Below are 15,544 nucleotides of genomic sequence, written 5' to 3'. Positions count from 1 at the left end.
GCCACTTCCTGGCTTTTATGCCAACTGAGAGCTCTACGCCAGCTCCATCATTTCCCAGGGGTGTTCCAAGGATCACCTTCAGAAAGTAAGTTCAGGGCAAGGATCGCCAGCCCCCTGAACGTGGCTGCTGTGGGACAGTATCACTGCTGGAAATGACGCACTTCCGCCCACTGGGTTCTTACATTCATCTGCTCCACTCCCCATAAGAGTGCGGGCAGCCTTCCCGCTCCTACAGCCCCAGCACAAGCGTGTGTGCACAGGCTCCCTTCCTTGCCAAGGACACTATACATTTTAACTGAACTTTAGGCATTAATCAGGAGTGGCCTCAGAAGCAGTGAGAAAAAGATCATCTCCAATTTCCACAGGCCACACAAGGCCTCCACGTTGCTTCATTCTTAGCCTGGGAAACCGACAAGGAAACTCCAGTCCAGCCCTGCTGCCAGCAACACCCTCCAGAGTGAGGCCTGCAGCATGTCCCCGAGGATGAAGTGTCCCTAGCTTCTCCCCTAATCTGCCCCCAGCCTTGCACGTCAGGTCACTTCTGGGGCCCTTAGAAAACACTCACAGCGTCCCGACTGGTGGACTTCATGATCTCGCTCAGCCCAATGCACACGCCCTGCCTCTCGTCGCTCTTCTGAGACCTCAGGCCTTCCTCCAGGATGGGGATGATCTCGGGCAGGATTTTCTCCCCTAACTTCCGGACGAGGTCGCCCAATGTCCTTGCTGCAATCTGTCAGCAGAGATCAAGCCAGGACATCAGTGTGGGCAAACCCCAGGGTACCCGGAAGGCAGCTCCAGAGTGAGGGTCCTGGAACCTCCTGCACTTGATCCAAGTCACTGACTGAACTTCTCCAAATGCTCTTAGCCCTTAAGAGCCACCCCGGGGCTTGTAAAACACACAAAAATACAATTACTTCTTTGTGTCATACACACCTAGGCAATCTAAAGCAAGAGCTAGCACCTTATATATGAACAGGAAACTCAGCATAGGATGCCTGGACAGGAGCCAGTTTCCCTGAATTGATAACCAGAGCCTAGAAGTCACTTAACCGGGCACTGTTGCCCAAGGGGAGCTGAACTGGGCACAAACGCTTTTAAGGAAAAAAACCCACCTTCCCTGAGGCCTCATGCAAACCCTTCTTTAGAGCCAAATATGCAGTTTGCTTGCCAGGGATGGGAACTGGGAGTGGGCCAAAGGGGGCTGGCAGAAGCAATCATGAGTCCGGGCTGGGCCCGTCATCCCACCCATGGAACCACCTGGCCTTGCAAACCCAGCAGCCCCCGCCCAGCCTCTACTGCTGGCTTCATCCTGCCCATGCATCTAAAGCCCTCTTTCCCTGGTGTGGAATAGGCTTTCATCACTACCTCGCCCCGTTAGTGCTGACCCATCTTCTGACCTCAAGCATCATTTCTTCTGAGCAGCTTCCCCTGCCCCTCCCAGCCAGTCAAAGGCCCATTACCTGCATCTGCGGGGCCCATGCAGCATTTACTACAGCTGCGTTTACATCTGTGTGATGGATGATCTGAAAAACACCCATCTCCTCTAGCTCACGAAGATGAGGGTAAGGCTGCCTTTCCTCCCCATTATATCCCCAGGTTTTAGGCCCTACTTAGCACATAGTAGATGGTAATAAATCTTTGCTGTGGGAAAATAAAAAAAAACCTCCTTTAGAATGGAGTCAGGAGGGGTGTCAAGGTGGTGCAGTCTGTTAGGCAACTGACTCTTGGTTTTGGTTCAGGTGCTGATCTCAGGGTCGTGAGATGGAACCCCCAGCTACCTCCACACTGAGGGCAAAGTCTGCTAAAGTTTCTCTCTCCCTCTCCTTCACACACCCCCATGCGCTTGTGTGTGTGCACTCTCTCTCAAATAAATAAATAAAACTTAACCAAAAAAAAACCACAAAAAACAAAAAAAACAAAAAACAAACATATATACAGGCGGCCAGAACAGGGCACTCCCACACCCTACCACTCTTCATCAACTGCAGACTCAGAGGAAAAGATGAACCTTGCAGACGGAACAGGAAGAAACCTATTTTACTGGCCCAGCAGGATGAAGATAGATTTTCTCCTGCCCCAGCAACAGCCCAGCCAATGACAGACCATTACAACTCAGCCACTGACAGCCACTATCCTTCAAACTCCCAGTTACCTCCAACAGACCTTTTGTTTACAACAGCCCTCCTGAAGGCACCCTTCCCTCTATAAAAGAATGTTCCACTCCTTTGTTCCCCGCAGTTGCCTATAGTTTTGTCACGGCTTACGTGTCCCAGCCTGCAATTTTCTGCTATTCCTGAATAAATCCACCTTGCAGGCAAAATATCTGTTTTCTTTCTAAGGATAACCACTGAATGACTATGTAAATAAATAAATATTCTCCTCTTAGACAGGGGGCCCTACGCATCCCAGCCTCTGATGCTGGGTCAGAAGCAAGGTCCAGAAACTCACGGTTCTCTTATCTGCACACGTGCTGGCCAAGAAACCCAGCAGCAGCCCAAAGAGAGTGGGCAGGATCTCACGCAAGGTGCGGGGGGTATTAGAGACCACAATCTTCCAGACATGCAAAGATGCCTGCCGCACAACCAGCTGGGTGTCTGAGCGGCCCATGTACAGCCCTGCCAACACTCGGTTCCGCCGGTCTACGCCCAGGGCAGTGATGATAGCCTGCAGCAGGGGAAAGAAGGGAGAACACGGGGTGGTGAAGCCTCCACAGCACAAGTGCCGGGGCACATGCCTCCCAGCAGCAAGGACGGGAAACCAACTCAAGGCACGCACCTTATTGGACTGTGCAGTTCCAAAGTTATCATCTTCGGAGGCAGTTTCTGTGGTCATCTTCCCAGTGACCCCGGAGATGTGGAACAGGAGATCCCCAAGCAGCTGAACAGAGCTGAACCTGAGGAGGATGCCAAAAAACAGAGTCGCAAAGCTGCAAGGGGCGGTCTCGGGGCCCAAGCAAGCACTGGGCACGAAAGACGCTGGAAGGAAGTGTACCCAAGATATTCACGGTGGTTATTGTGGAATGAGTAAAGGTACAGGCGATCTTCATTTCTTCACACTGCCCCCTGTTACCTTGTTCTCACGTTTCCTATTAATGAACATGCATTATTTTAGTAATGGGAAAAATCAGCATTTTAAAAAAACCATATATGAACATTTCTATAAGTAAGATAGAAGAGGGAGAGTAAAGAGGCATTAACAGGGAACCAAGACTGCTGACCATCAGAACTGGACACATAAAGAGAGGCCTAGAAGGACAAAGTTTATTTCTCTTCAAATGATTTCAGGTTTCTTATTTTAAACGACTGCAAAAATCAAAAAACAAAGATTCAAAAAACACAGAAAAACACAAAGAAAGTGAGTGTAAACAATCAGCCCAACTCCCAAGACCAACGCAGCCTCCCTGATACTCTGGTGACACTCCGCACACACGGCCATCAACAGGCACACAAGCACTCCCACCCGATGTGGGAAGCCGGCCGGCATCATTCCATCAGCACCGAGTGAGGCATCTTCCGTGTCAGCTAATGTAGTCCCCTCACGCCATTTTCTGTAATAGCTGAATAAAACCTCACCATAGGGACAGGCTGGCTTTTTTAAAAATCAATTTCCAATTTTTTGAATGATGACACACACTGCAACAAACATCCTTGACATGTCTTTTTAAGTGCTTGACCAAATTTGTCCTTGGAATCAATGCCCAGAAGTCGAATGTCTGTATTAAAAAGCATTCATGTTTAAAATTCTAATATAAACTGAAGGACTACATAAAGCAAACTTTTCAAGAGAATCAGGACAGACGCTGCTACGTAAAGGTTAAGAGCATTGAGAAACTTCTTGGCCGCATTCTACTTCTCATTTCTCAGAGTTCCCCAAACTCAAAGCCACTGGGTCTTTCCACCCAAGTTCTCACCTTATTCTCCAGAGATCATCGAAGAGGCCTTGCTCCAGCTGGGGCAGCAGCAGGGCGATGGCCGTCTCGGCATACATGGAGATGACCCGCTGGCCCGCACGCAGGGCAGTGTCACGCACAAACTCGTTCTCATCAGCGAGAGCCTGCGCACAGAGGCTGGGTCACCCAGGGCTGCTGGCCCCAACGCACCAGACCCAAAGGAAATGGGACCCCCTAAACAGCAGGATGAGGATTCTTGCCACCCAGTCCCCGCTGGCAGAGAGCCCTGCCTCCAAAGATAGCACGTGCATCCTCCCCTCCCCCACTCCCTAATGCTACCCTCAGCCTGGTCTCTGGTGCTTACTTTGAGGACACAGGGGATGATGGGCCCCACATAAGGAGTGAACTTGTCCCCGAAGGTGATGGGCAGGTAGTTGAACATCATAATATAGCCGTCTCGGACGTGGGGTGCAATGTCCACTTTGCTGGCTGTAGCCACAATTTCTGGCATCAGCTTCTCCAACTTCTCCACCCCCAAGCCAGCCATGACCTCGGCCAACCCTGCAACAAAAGGATAGAATGAACCCCCTGGATCAGAAGGCCCCCAGACAGCATTCCTGGTCTGGTCCCTGGGCCTGTGGGTCCTCACCTTGCGCAGCCCCCGAGCGATCCACGGAGCTCTGCTCATAGGTCAGTGTCTCCATCAGCCACGGCAGCAAGTCCTCAAAGCACGACTCCCCCATGCCCTTCACCATGGCCCCTAGAGCCTTTGCAGACACTGTTCGCACCTGTCAGGGAACCGAGAGCCAGGATGTGAGGAGTGGCAGGATCTCAAAACTAGGTGCTCATGTGGGAGCAGGGAGAGGACCCCCTAGGGTCCCCTTTCTTCTCCTGGACAGACGCAAAAGCATCTTACAAGGAATTCTCAGGAACCAATCTTCTGAAGCATGTACTAAAATAATGAGTTCCTGCCCCCTTTCTCCTCCCAGGCTCACCTCAGGTACAGGGTCCAGAAGAGAGGCTTTCAGGCCAGGCGTCACGCTTGGCAGGTAAGGAGCCAAGTCCTGCAACAACACAAAAGGTGACTTGGGTGGAGGCCCAGCTCCTGCTTCCTCCGGACTGGTTCTGCCATGGACCCTGACCTCACCATTCTGCTGACAAGGAGAGCTCAGCAGGGCTGCTCACAGAGCCAGCAGGGAAGGGCACCTGGCCAGGAGCCCCCATGACTGGCTCCCTGGAGACCATGGGTGACTGCTGGGAAAACTACAAGGGCCTGGAGGCCCACCCTCAACAGGTTAAAAGAACTGTTCAATGCTAGAGTTCAATGCTCTTCCTCCCCTTGCCCTTGTCCCAGGACCAAGGCCTGTCCAGCCTCTGGAATCTAGGAAATTATTTCTGGTTATTTCCTTTCAGAACAATATCATCATCTTCCCATTCTTCCCTCTAAAAGGTTTATTATGTCTCTTGGGATAGCATTCGGCTTTAAGACACAGTTTTAAATATAGAAAAAGCCTTATGTTCACTGCAACATCATTTAAAATAGCAGAAAACCTTGGACAGTACAGGACCGGTAACAGGATTATATAAGTTATGGTATATAAACTTGTTGAAATATGAAAGAACTATTAAACACCAGTTTTGTGAACAGCTCACTGTAACTTAAAAATAAGCTGATGTTCAGGAATATAATTTCATAAATGCAAAAAAAACATTAGCGATAATTAACTGTTTTAATGTTGGAGGGCGGTGGGTAAGATTAGCTGTTCCACCAATTGTCTCATTTCCTAAATTCTCGAGGATCGACATGATTTGCCTACTCTATCTCTTACGCCCAGAGCTTCAGCAAGCAAAGCATGGCTGTAGGAGACCATGAGCTCGCACATGCAAGCCCCGGGGAGTACGTAAACAAACCAAGTAAATCTCCCAAACAAGGCTAATTTCCTCTAATTTGTAGGCTTACAGAAGCAAATGCTTGTGACAAGAGAACTACAAGCAGTCAAAACAGCAGCCACATTGCCAAGACAGGGCAAGGCAGAGCCTTTCCTCCCCTCAGTCTGTGAGGGGGCCCAGGCAGGGCCTCATCAGGGGGCTGAGCTAATAGGAACTTGAACCACTGTGCTCTGCCAGATGCCCGGAAAGCCTAGATCTCTACCCTCCACCCCAAACTGGTCTTCTTCCCCTAAACATAAGCAGGGATCAAAAGCCCACAGCCATCCTGTGTCTACTGTGCGCAGGACTCTACGCCCTAAACCAGGATCTACTGGTCTGTCCTACACCAGCCCCAGTTGGGCTGCTACCTTCTGGTCTGTCAGGGAGTACATGTTGCCAATAATCTGGGCTGCCATCTTCCGCGTGTCCGTGGAACGGTCCTGGAAGGCTCTCTGAACAATGGGCATGATGAGGGCCAGGGACGGAGCATCAATGAAGTGGACAAACTTGGTATCCAGCAGGGTCTGCAAGCACTTCTGGGTCTTCCTGGAGGGGTCCGTCAGGGCATCCAGCAGGACTGGGGCAATGGCTGCATGTCCAAACAAGAAAAAGGCTAGTTCACACGAGTCTCAGGCATGGTAAAGCCTCTGGGTCCCCTTAGAACTACCAAGGGACACAAGAAAAGGGAGTCCAGGGAGTCTCTCCTCGGAGCCCACAAGTCACCGGCTATGGAAACCAGCTGCTCGCGAAGAGCAATCGTTGCTCCGCAAGGAAGAAGGTGGCAGCCATCACCCCTTAGCACAGCACAGCCTGACCTGGCAGGACAACAGGGGGCGACCTTCCATGGGCACTGAGGGGCAGCGCAGGGCTGAGCATTCATGGGAGCACTGCTTGGGCCCTGTCTGCCTCCTTATTGAAGCAACAGCCCAGGGTGGTTTTGCAAAACAACAGCCGTGAGACGCCAAAGGCCACTGAGCCGGTAATGAGGCACACCATGCTCCGAGCAGTTCAGGCCCGACAGAGCAAGCTGTCCGCGTCAGCTACTTCAGCCCAGCAAGAGGACTGCCAAGAGAAACACCTGGCTTCTCTCTTCCACAAGCCCAGGGAGTTCAGCCACTCCAAAGATCCATGCTGCTCAACAATTTAAAATTGAAACAAAAAGCAAACCAAAAAAAAAAAAAAAAAAAACTAATAACCCAAGTAAAAAAAATGGGACAGAAGATTTTGACAGTTCTCCAAAGATGTGCAAATGGCCAATAAGCCCATGAAGACTTTAAACATCGTTAGTCATTAGGGAAATGCAAACCAAAACGACAAGGAGATGCCACTTCACACCCACGGGAGGGGCTGTAACCAAAAAGACAGACAGTAACAGTGTCAGCAGCGGGAACTCTCACGCTGCTGCTGGGAATGCCAAATGACCCAGCTACTTTGGCAAACAGTCTAGCAGTGCCTCAGAAAGACAGTTACCATACAATGACCCAGCAATTTCCTTTCCCAGGGATCTAACCAGGACACCTGAACACGCCTACAAAAAAAACCACCTTGTACACAAATGTGCATAGTAGCATTATTCTCAACAGCCAGTATGCAGGAACAGCCCAAATGTTCATCAACAGATGACCTGGCAAACAAAATGTAGTCTAGCCATACGATGGATTATTGGGCCATAAAAAGAAACAGAGCACACTGACCCATGCTACAGTATGAACCTTGAGAGCATGAAGCTAGCCACAAATGATCCCTCCCCAACAGGCAAGCCCAAAGAAACAGAAGCAGAGTAGTGTCTGTCAAGGCCCAAAGGTAGGAAAGGAAATGAAGAGTGAATGCTAACGGGTGGGGGGGAATGTCCTGGAACTAGACAGTGATGTTTATGTAATTTTGTGAATATACAAAAAATAGCCCAAAAAACCAAAAAAATACTTAATTTTAAGTGATTTTAACATTATGCAAATCAAATCTCAATTTAAAAAAAAAAAAAAAAAAAAGACCCACCCACACTGGATTCCCAAAAAGAAAAGCACCTCCCTTCATCTGATAGAGACTGAGAATGCTCCCAGCCCTAGGAATCCCCAGGGCTATTAGACACTGTGAAAAAAAAATAAAACCCAAGGATAACTGCTCTCCCCTTGAAAAACAAAAATACACAAATAAGAAACATTGTTTTCTGAATGAAAAAAAAGTCTTGTAACACTCTGGCTGAACAACACTGAACAAGTACCTATGTTCCACAACAAAGCTTAACATTTAACAAGTGACATGTTGGGTGGCGTGGCTGCTCGGTTTTGTTTCTAGAAATCAACCTCCTGCCATCACTCCATCAAGAACCACACTAAAGAGCACAATCAAGCAGGATAACTGTTCCCTAAGCTTTCCCTCTATCACGTCTTCTGGAATGAGACAGAATAGGAAGTTCCCAAAGAACGTATGACGCTGACGTGGGCCAGAGTGTGTCATTCAATTCTGTTGACCTTGGGGCTCAGCTTAGAGCACAGGGCTCTCTCAGAGTCAGTCTGCTTCTGACTCAGTTTCCCTCTCTCTGCAGTCAATGAGGACTGCTCAAACCAGTGGCAAAACTGAGTGCTTCCAAACTACTTCCCGCTAATTATCCTAGAAAAAGCACTTTCCAGAATTTAGATATTTCAACGTGAATATATCTGTCCTCAGGGACAAAAGTCTTTGTTCCATGCACATTCCCTGCAGTGTCCAGGGATGGGAGGAGGAGCCAGGGCCATGGGAGAAGTGTACCCAGGATCTCTGGATTCCTGATGACGGAGCCGATCTGCCTCAGCGCCTGCTGTCCAGCCTTCTGCACTTTGACGTGGGAGTCGGTGAGCACCTCCGTAAGCTTGGGCACGATGTTGGGAAGGCAGGATGACAGCTGCTTGGGAGCACAGTATGCCATTGCCCCGAGCAGCTCCACCGACCCTGCAGACAGCAAACACAGGCCCAGCATGGAGTCACTGAGCACAGGCCAGGGAGCCACTCGTGCCCGCTGTCCGGGCAAGGGACAACCAGCCTGCCTCTCTGCAGACTGTACTAAAGTGGTCCCCAGGAAGAGGATGGGGGTAGGGGGGCTCTAGCAGAGTGAGAACAGTACTCTTGAGGCCTGCTGAGCCATGGCATTCTGGGGGTGATACAAGGTGGTGTAGGGAAAACAGGCAAGACCAGGATGGGGAAGACCTGGTTGAGCCCTGGCAGTGACCCAAGGCCAATTCATTGAATTTCTCTGCCCTAGTTTCTTTATCCATATATGAAGAAACTCGTATCTGTGATTTCTCAAACCGCCGGGTAGAACCTGAAGGACTGAGGGGGACGGAGGTCCTTCGAGGGCACCAGGTCTTGACCCTGCTCAAACCAGAACAGCTCTGCTTGAATCTGTTTTGCATATTAGGATGCCAGAGTATTTTATTTTTAAAAAAGGGCTTAATGGGAGGGGAAAAAAGTTTTAAAGTCATAGAAGTTGCCACAAACTAACTTTAAAGCTCTGGGACTTCCTCACTGATGGTTATGACTCCCGCCAGAGGCCTGTTCTTTGCACGAAAACACACAAATGACTGAAGGACTGAGCTGCCTGATGGCTCTGAGGGGCTTGTCCTTGTCCGTGGGCTGGGAAGCACACACACATGGGACAAGAGCCCTGGATGGCTCCCTGGGTCCCTGCAAGGGCCTCCTTCAGAAAAGGAGGCTGGGACAGAGACACCGAAGGGAGCAGTCTCACCAGCTTTGGTCCTCCAGGATTCCTCCTCCAGGGCAGCCAGCAAGGAGGGGAGCACCAGCTTCACCCCGTGAGCACTCAGGTTGCTCATCACAGCCTTGGCACAATCATCTGCAGCCTCAAGGGAGGAGAAAAGGCATTCAGGGGCCTCCTTGTCCAAGCAAGGCCTGATGCTAGTCCGAAAGTTCTTCCTGGCGACCAACACTTACTGGGGGTCTCCTGTGTCAGACCCTGTGCCAGGGCCTACAGACACAGCTGAGGAGAGCTTCTCTCAGAGAATTGCAAATGCTTTACTGGGAATCAGAGGAGTCCGTCCCAGTACCCAGTGTCAAGGTACAGGCAGGGGGGTTCCAGCAGGGGATCCTTCCACCCCTTCAGCCCCCAGAGCCGAGATGCACGGCCAGGGGCAGCCTCAGCTGGCAGCGAGCCCACGTGCAGCCTCAGGACTTACCTCACGCACATACTGGTTCCCATCCCCAAAGCACAGCAGCAGATGGGGCAGCACGTGAACCACATACGGCTCGAAGAGCTTCCCCAGCATGGTGCAGAGCATCTCGAAAGCAAAGAGGGCTCCTGGAGGAGAAGGCGGGACAGCTGGGAAGACTGTGCGCTGGAGGCAGCCACAGGATCACCTCCCTGGCATCGCCTCAGCCTCTGGAAACACTCAAGGACATTGTGGGACTACGGTGGCTGCCCCATGAGGGAACAGCACCCTCTACCTTCCTGACAGCGCAGATATGGCTGAGCAGAAAGGAGGAGAGAACAGGGCAGTGATTGTCACTTCCGGGCACTAACAGCTAGTGAGGCCAATTCTCTCTCAGCTGACAGTCTCTACACTGAGTGAGAAAAGAGAATGAGCAGGCCACACCAGCAAGGACAGGATGGGATGCGTTTACCCAATCTGCTCCCTCCACCGCACACACATAAACACCCCACCCGGCCTTCATCGGGGAAGGAAAGGCCCGACTGTGGGGACCGACTTCCCACCCCAGGTAGCCCCAAGCTCAGACACTCACCCTCTCGCCGGCGGAAGTTCTTCTTGTCCTGGATGGCGTCGGTCAGCGCAGCCATCATCTCCTGCTGCTTTAGCGAGAGGATGCCCAGGCCCTTCACCAGGCCTGCCAGCCCATAGGCGGCCCCTTTGCGCTCTGCGTACTTGTCTGACTCCAGCAGCTGCTGCATCAGCCTCTGGATCATCCCCCCCGCGTCCTCTTTGATGGCTGGTACAAGAGGTGGCAAGCAGCTGGCCACGGATTCCTGGACCTGCAGGAGAGGCCTGCCTTGTCGGTGCCGTGGCTCACCCACTGCCAGTTCCTGGAGGGTTGCCACACCCATCCGCAGCACCTCACCGCCAGATGTCCCCCAGCCCCATCCCAGCCACAGCCTGTCAGATCGCACAGAGCATCAGATAAGCGAACAGTGTTACATGTCCATGGATGACACAGGCTCTGTCAGGGTGCACACTGCATCTGTGAGGACTGGTCAGGTGAGAGAAGCGCCAGGAAGACCCACTCACATAGAAAGATCTAGAGAGAAGTGCGTTACTGTGCCTTCTTAAAAATGGCCCAAGTAGGGGTGCCTGGGTGGCTCAGTGGGTTAAGCCTCTGCCTTCAGCTCAGGTCATGATCTCATGGTCGTGGGATCGAGGCCTGCATCGGGCTCTCTGCTCAGTGGGGAGCCTGCTTCCCTCCCTTTCTCTCTCTGCCTGCCTCTCTGCCTACTTGTGATCTCTGTCTGTCAAATAAATAAATAAAATGTTTAAAAAGAAAAAAAAAATGGCCCAAGTATCTCAGTTTTCTAACCTGTCAGAGGCACAGGGAATTTAGCCTTGCCTTACAGGGCCAGGCCCAAACCGAGTAGCTCTGCCTTCTAGTCGCAGCTCATGAAGCCTAATGAGAAAGTATAGCAACAGCTTTCAAAATTTGATCCGTTGGGGCACCTGGGTGGCTCAGTGGGTTAAGCTGCTGCCTTCGGCTCAGGTCATGATCTCAGGGTCCTGGGATCAAGTCCTGCATCGGGCTCTCTGCTTGGCAGGGAGCCTGCTTCCTCCTCTCTCTCTCTGCCTGCCTCTCCATCTACTTGTGATTTCTCTCTGTCAAATAAATAAATAAAATCTTTAAAAAAAAAATTTTTGATCAGTTTTGTAAACCTGCATTTGACATATTCTAGGTGATCCAAAATGCAAGTCACTTTGGGAGGGGAAAAGGGTGAAGTATGTATGTTTTTCCAAAAAGAAAACAACAATCCTTACACCATGGCTTGGAGACTGCAGTAAACGGAGTGTGTAAGGAATGCAAAGTGGATCAGGGGAAACTCAACAGAGGGAGCCATCTTTTTTTTTTTTTTTTTTTTAATCTTGACATCCCCAGTGCTGGGCTTATACTAAGTTACAAAAAGACTATTAGTAAATGAGTAGAAAAAATAAAAATATCTAGAAAATCTACTGGAACAAAGTAACTCCCTTTCAAGGTACTCTTCACTACAAACCAGGCTGGCCCGAGAGGATGACTCCTTGCAGAGAAGTAGGGCCCTGATTCCCAGCTTGGCCCTAGCACCCCGCTGCACACCTGCAGGGGGTCCCAAGCCCCCAGCTGGCTTGTAGGCCCTTGGCCAGGAGGCGGGTACCTGCTGGGAGGGGGTCGAGAGGGCAGCGATGAGCTTGGCAACAATGGGCTTCACTTTGGGGTCGCTCTTGTCCAGGTGCTTGGCCAGAGAGCCCATGAGGACCACCACACTCTGCCGCACGGCATCATAGCTGGCATCATTGGGCGCGTTCTTCAGGAACTCCTCGAACACTGGCAGCAGCGAGTTGACATTCTCCTGGAAAGCCAAGCCCACCTCACGTCAACCCTGCACTCTGCGTCTGGACATGACCATCTTCTGCCCTGAGGACTGAGCCCGAGCCTGGTTTCGGAACCACATCTTGACAAGGCAGCCAGCAATGCCAGCGGGTTGCCCAGTTTCCTGGCAGGAATGCAGCAAACTCAAAAGAATTTAACACCCTTTAGGGGTCCTTTTGGCTCAAAAAAAAGAGAAATGAAATTTTCCATGGGTGCCAGAACCCTGCCAGATCTCCTGGCGCTCAGCCTCCCTGTGTCACACGGCTCAGCCCTGCCTCCTGCCCTGGCCCAGCCCTCCCCCCACCCTCCACACTGGCTGAGACGGCTCACCTTCCCGTGGGCGTTGAGCGTTGCGAGGGCTGCATCTAACATACACTTCCGGACATCTGGGTTTCGGTCGTTGAGAGCATCAGGGACAAAAAACTGGAAGAGGGGCTTCACCTGAGAGCTGTCCAAACACTGGGAGAGCTTGTTCAGGGCCAAAGCCAAGCCACACCTGGGAAAAAGGGGGAGCATGTCAGGGTCAAGGGCTGGTCGGGGGCCTCCTCTGCGGCTGGACTCTATCCCAGCATGCCACAAGGGAAGGGAGCTTGCAGCAGCTCCCTCTGGGGTGCAGAGCACAGCATGGAGCCCACTGCCTGGTGCTTACCCAGCAGTCTACACAATAGTCTCAACAACCCATTTCTCAAATGGAGACCTGCCATCTGCCCAGAGTTTACCTCCTACAGGGTGACCCTGGCCAGGGACCAGCTATGCCTCTGTTTCCCCACGTGACTGCAATGCCTACCCTTCTACCTCCAGAGCAGGCTACAGGAGGGAAGGGGTAAAAGAATCAAATGTGAAGGTGTTTGGAAGTAAATCTACTCTACAAATGTGATTCTATCCTTTTCAGATACAGAACAGTAAAAAGGTCCCCAGGGGCCTCTGAGAAAACAGAGGCTGGGAGGAAAGGAGACACCTGCCCCAAAGTCACCCAGCTAGCCCAGGAGGAGCCAAGACTTGAACTCAGGTCTTTCCGACTCAGAGGGAGGTCTTTCCCTTTCCCTCCACTGTATCATGACTCCATGCTACCTCCTCTCGGCACCCAGCCCAGCCAACCTGAGGTATCTCGAAAGGTCTGAGTGGAACAAGACTGGGACGGCTGTTATACCTGGCCTCCCACTGATCTGGAGGAGATTCGGAGATGACTCGTCCCAAGGCATCCAGCACTGGGGGTGGCCGCTGCAACAGAGAAGCTGATAAGCGCACTGCAGTGACAAAGGCACCCCAAGCAGGGCGAGCCAGCCAGCCAGCTGGGAGGTGGGATATCAGTGACAACCACCTTGGGCCACATGAGCTCCAAGACTCCTGCCCGGAGCAAGTCTGAGGCTGAGCAGAGTCCAACCCAGCCTCCCCTGGCCCGGCCCACAGTGGGGTGCACAGGCCACTCACATAGAGCTTCTCCTGGTAGATCTCCATGAGTCTACCCATAACCTCTGCCGCCTGCCGCTGGTACCGAGCCACAGCTTGGGAGAGGGCTTCAGCCCCAGCCTGCCTCACAGCTGCCTCATGATAGATGACATCGTCGATTAGCAAGGAGCAGAGGTCTGGCTGCAGATCTAGCCCCATCATCGACCAGAGCCTGTAGCAGAACAAAAGGAGGGACTAGTTGGACAAGGTTCTACAGCACCTGCCCCGCCAAACCCGAGGACCCAGCCCTTCTCTTGCTGTAGGCTGAGTACTCTGGGTCCAGTTTTTTCATAAGGGGAGAGGCAAGGAGTAGGGAGGAAAAAAAACAAAACAAAACCCAAAACAAAACAAAAAAAAGCAAAACACAATCTCCTGGGGGTTCTCACCTCTCAGCCAGCTTCCGGATCTCCTCCTCCTTGTCAAACTTGACCACCCAGAGCCTCCGCAGAAGGTTCAGGCCATTCTTCTCGTCAGTATCAGGCGCTGGCAATACCATGTGGAGTTCCATCAGCCCCTGAGAGGGGGTGGGATGGGACCAAGTAAGGCTTGAGTTTTCGCAAGAGCTTCTAATCTGCCTCTGCACCTCCCTCTAAGGCTGCACGATCCAAGACCTAGCCACCAGCTGCATGCGGGGCTTCAGAGTTAAATCAATTAAATTGAACTCTAGGGGGCACCTGGGTGGCTCAGCGGGTTAAGCCTCTGCCTTCGGCTCAGGTCATGATCCCAGGGTCCTGGGATCGAGCCCCGCATAGGGCTCTCTGCTCGGCGGTGAGCCTGCTTCCTCCTCTCTCTCTGCCTGCCTCTCTGCCTACTTGCAATTTCTCTGTCAAATAAATAAATAAAAATCTTTAATAAATAAATAAATAAATTGAACTCTAGGTTCCTCAGTCACACCAGCCACATTTTAAGCGCTGGACAGCCACACAAGTTGGCTGGTGGCTCTCACACTGGACAGCACAGATATAAAATGCTCCCATCACTGCACAACGCACCACTGGACAACACGACCCGTGCTAGGAAGAGCCTCTCGTCAGCTCAACTTGTTAGCTGCTCTGGCTCTTTGCACAGCTTTTCCTTTGGGAGATGATGGGCAAATGGGAGTGGAATCCTTTTTAACGTAAAATTTAAAACTTAACTCTCAATGGGCAGGACAAAACTTTAGAAAAGGGACATTCCCTTTGTCTGTCCTGGAGAATTTGCCACACTGCCATTGCTTCCCATATTTTGCCAAGAGCCACTGAAAACTGTCACAGATTGATAACAAGGGGCTATAGACCGGCATTCAGGAAGCCCTGTTTCAGACTCCAAGGGAATCCTTTAATTTTTGGTCCAAAAGCACTAAGAAAAGCCAACTACAAGGTGATGGGTTGAAAAAGCAAACTTATCTTCTGAATTTTATCTATCTATACAAGTACCAAGGGATCCACCTGGGTGGCTCAGCCAGTTAGCAGCTGACTCTTAATTTCAGCCCAGGTCATGATCTCAGGGTTGTGAGACTGAGCCCCGCATCCCGCTCCATGCTGAGCATGGAGCCTGCTTACGATTCTCTCTCCCCCGTCCCTCTGCCCGCCCCCACTCTGTTTCTCTAAAATACATACATACATATATGCACATACATATGTATATATATGTATATTTATATATCTATAAATCAGGTGAAGGCTTCTAAAGTAAAGACAAAAAGCCAGTGACACACTGTGACAACTGATTTGTTGTTTC

General features: G+C 51.3%; 1 protein-coding gene across 1 annotated transcript in view; it reads right to left on the bottom strand.

Annotated features, from left to right (window-relative positions):
* GCN1 (GCN1 activator of EIF2AK4) overlaps nucleotides 1-15,544 on the bottom strand; it is a 60,557-nt gene that overhangs the window by 12,693 nt on the left and 32,320 nt on the right. The window contains exons 29-45 of the mRNA XM_082699685.1: nucleotides 14,212-14,339; nucleotides 13,808-13,997; nucleotides 13,527-13,597; nucleotides 12,707-12,872; nucleotides 12,162-12,356; nucleotides 10,553-10,799; nucleotides 9,988-10,109; nucleotides 9,540-9,654; nucleotides 8,567-8,746; nucleotides 6,187-6,407; nucleotides 4,885-4,953; nucleotides 4,539-4,677; nucleotides 4,254-4,450; nucleotides 3,911-4,053; nucleotides 2,776-2,893; nucleotides 2,449-2,664; nucleotides 566-730 (exon numbers count right to left, since the gene is read on the bottom strand). Of these exons, the coding sequence (XP_082555811.1) occupies nucleotides 566-730; nucleotides 2,449-2,664; nucleotides 2,776-2,893; nucleotides 3,911-4,053; nucleotides 4,254-4,450; nucleotides 4,539-4,677; nucleotides 4,885-4,953; nucleotides 6,187-6,407; nucleotides 8,567-8,746; nucleotides 9,540-9,654; nucleotides 9,988-10,109; nucleotides 10,553-10,799; nucleotides 12,162-12,356; nucleotides 12,707-12,872; nucleotides 13,527-13,597; nucleotides 13,808-13,997; nucleotides 14,212-14,339 (2,682 nt within the window). The remainder of the gene's footprint in view (nucleotides 1-565; nucleotides 731-2,448; nucleotides 2,665-2,775; nucleotides 2,894-3,910; nucleotides 4,054-4,253; nucleotides 4,451-4,538; nucleotides 4,678-4,884; nucleotides 4,954-6,186; nucleotides 6,408-8,566; nucleotides 8,747-9,539; nucleotides 9,655-9,987; nucleotides 10,110-10,552; nucleotides 10,800-12,161; nucleotides 12,357-12,706; nucleotides 12,873-13,526; nucleotides 13,598-13,807; nucleotides 13,998-14,211; nucleotides 14,340-15,544) is intronic.

Source organism: Mustela nivalis (assembly GCF_964662115.1).
Source record: "Mustela nivalis genome assembly, chromosome: 14".
NCBI lineage: Eukaryota > Metazoa > Chordata > Mammalia > Carnivora > Mustelidae > Mustela > Mustela nivalis.
The sequence above is the reverse complement of the archived record's forward strand: the minus strand, read 5'-3'. Positions and strand labels throughout refer to the sequence as shown.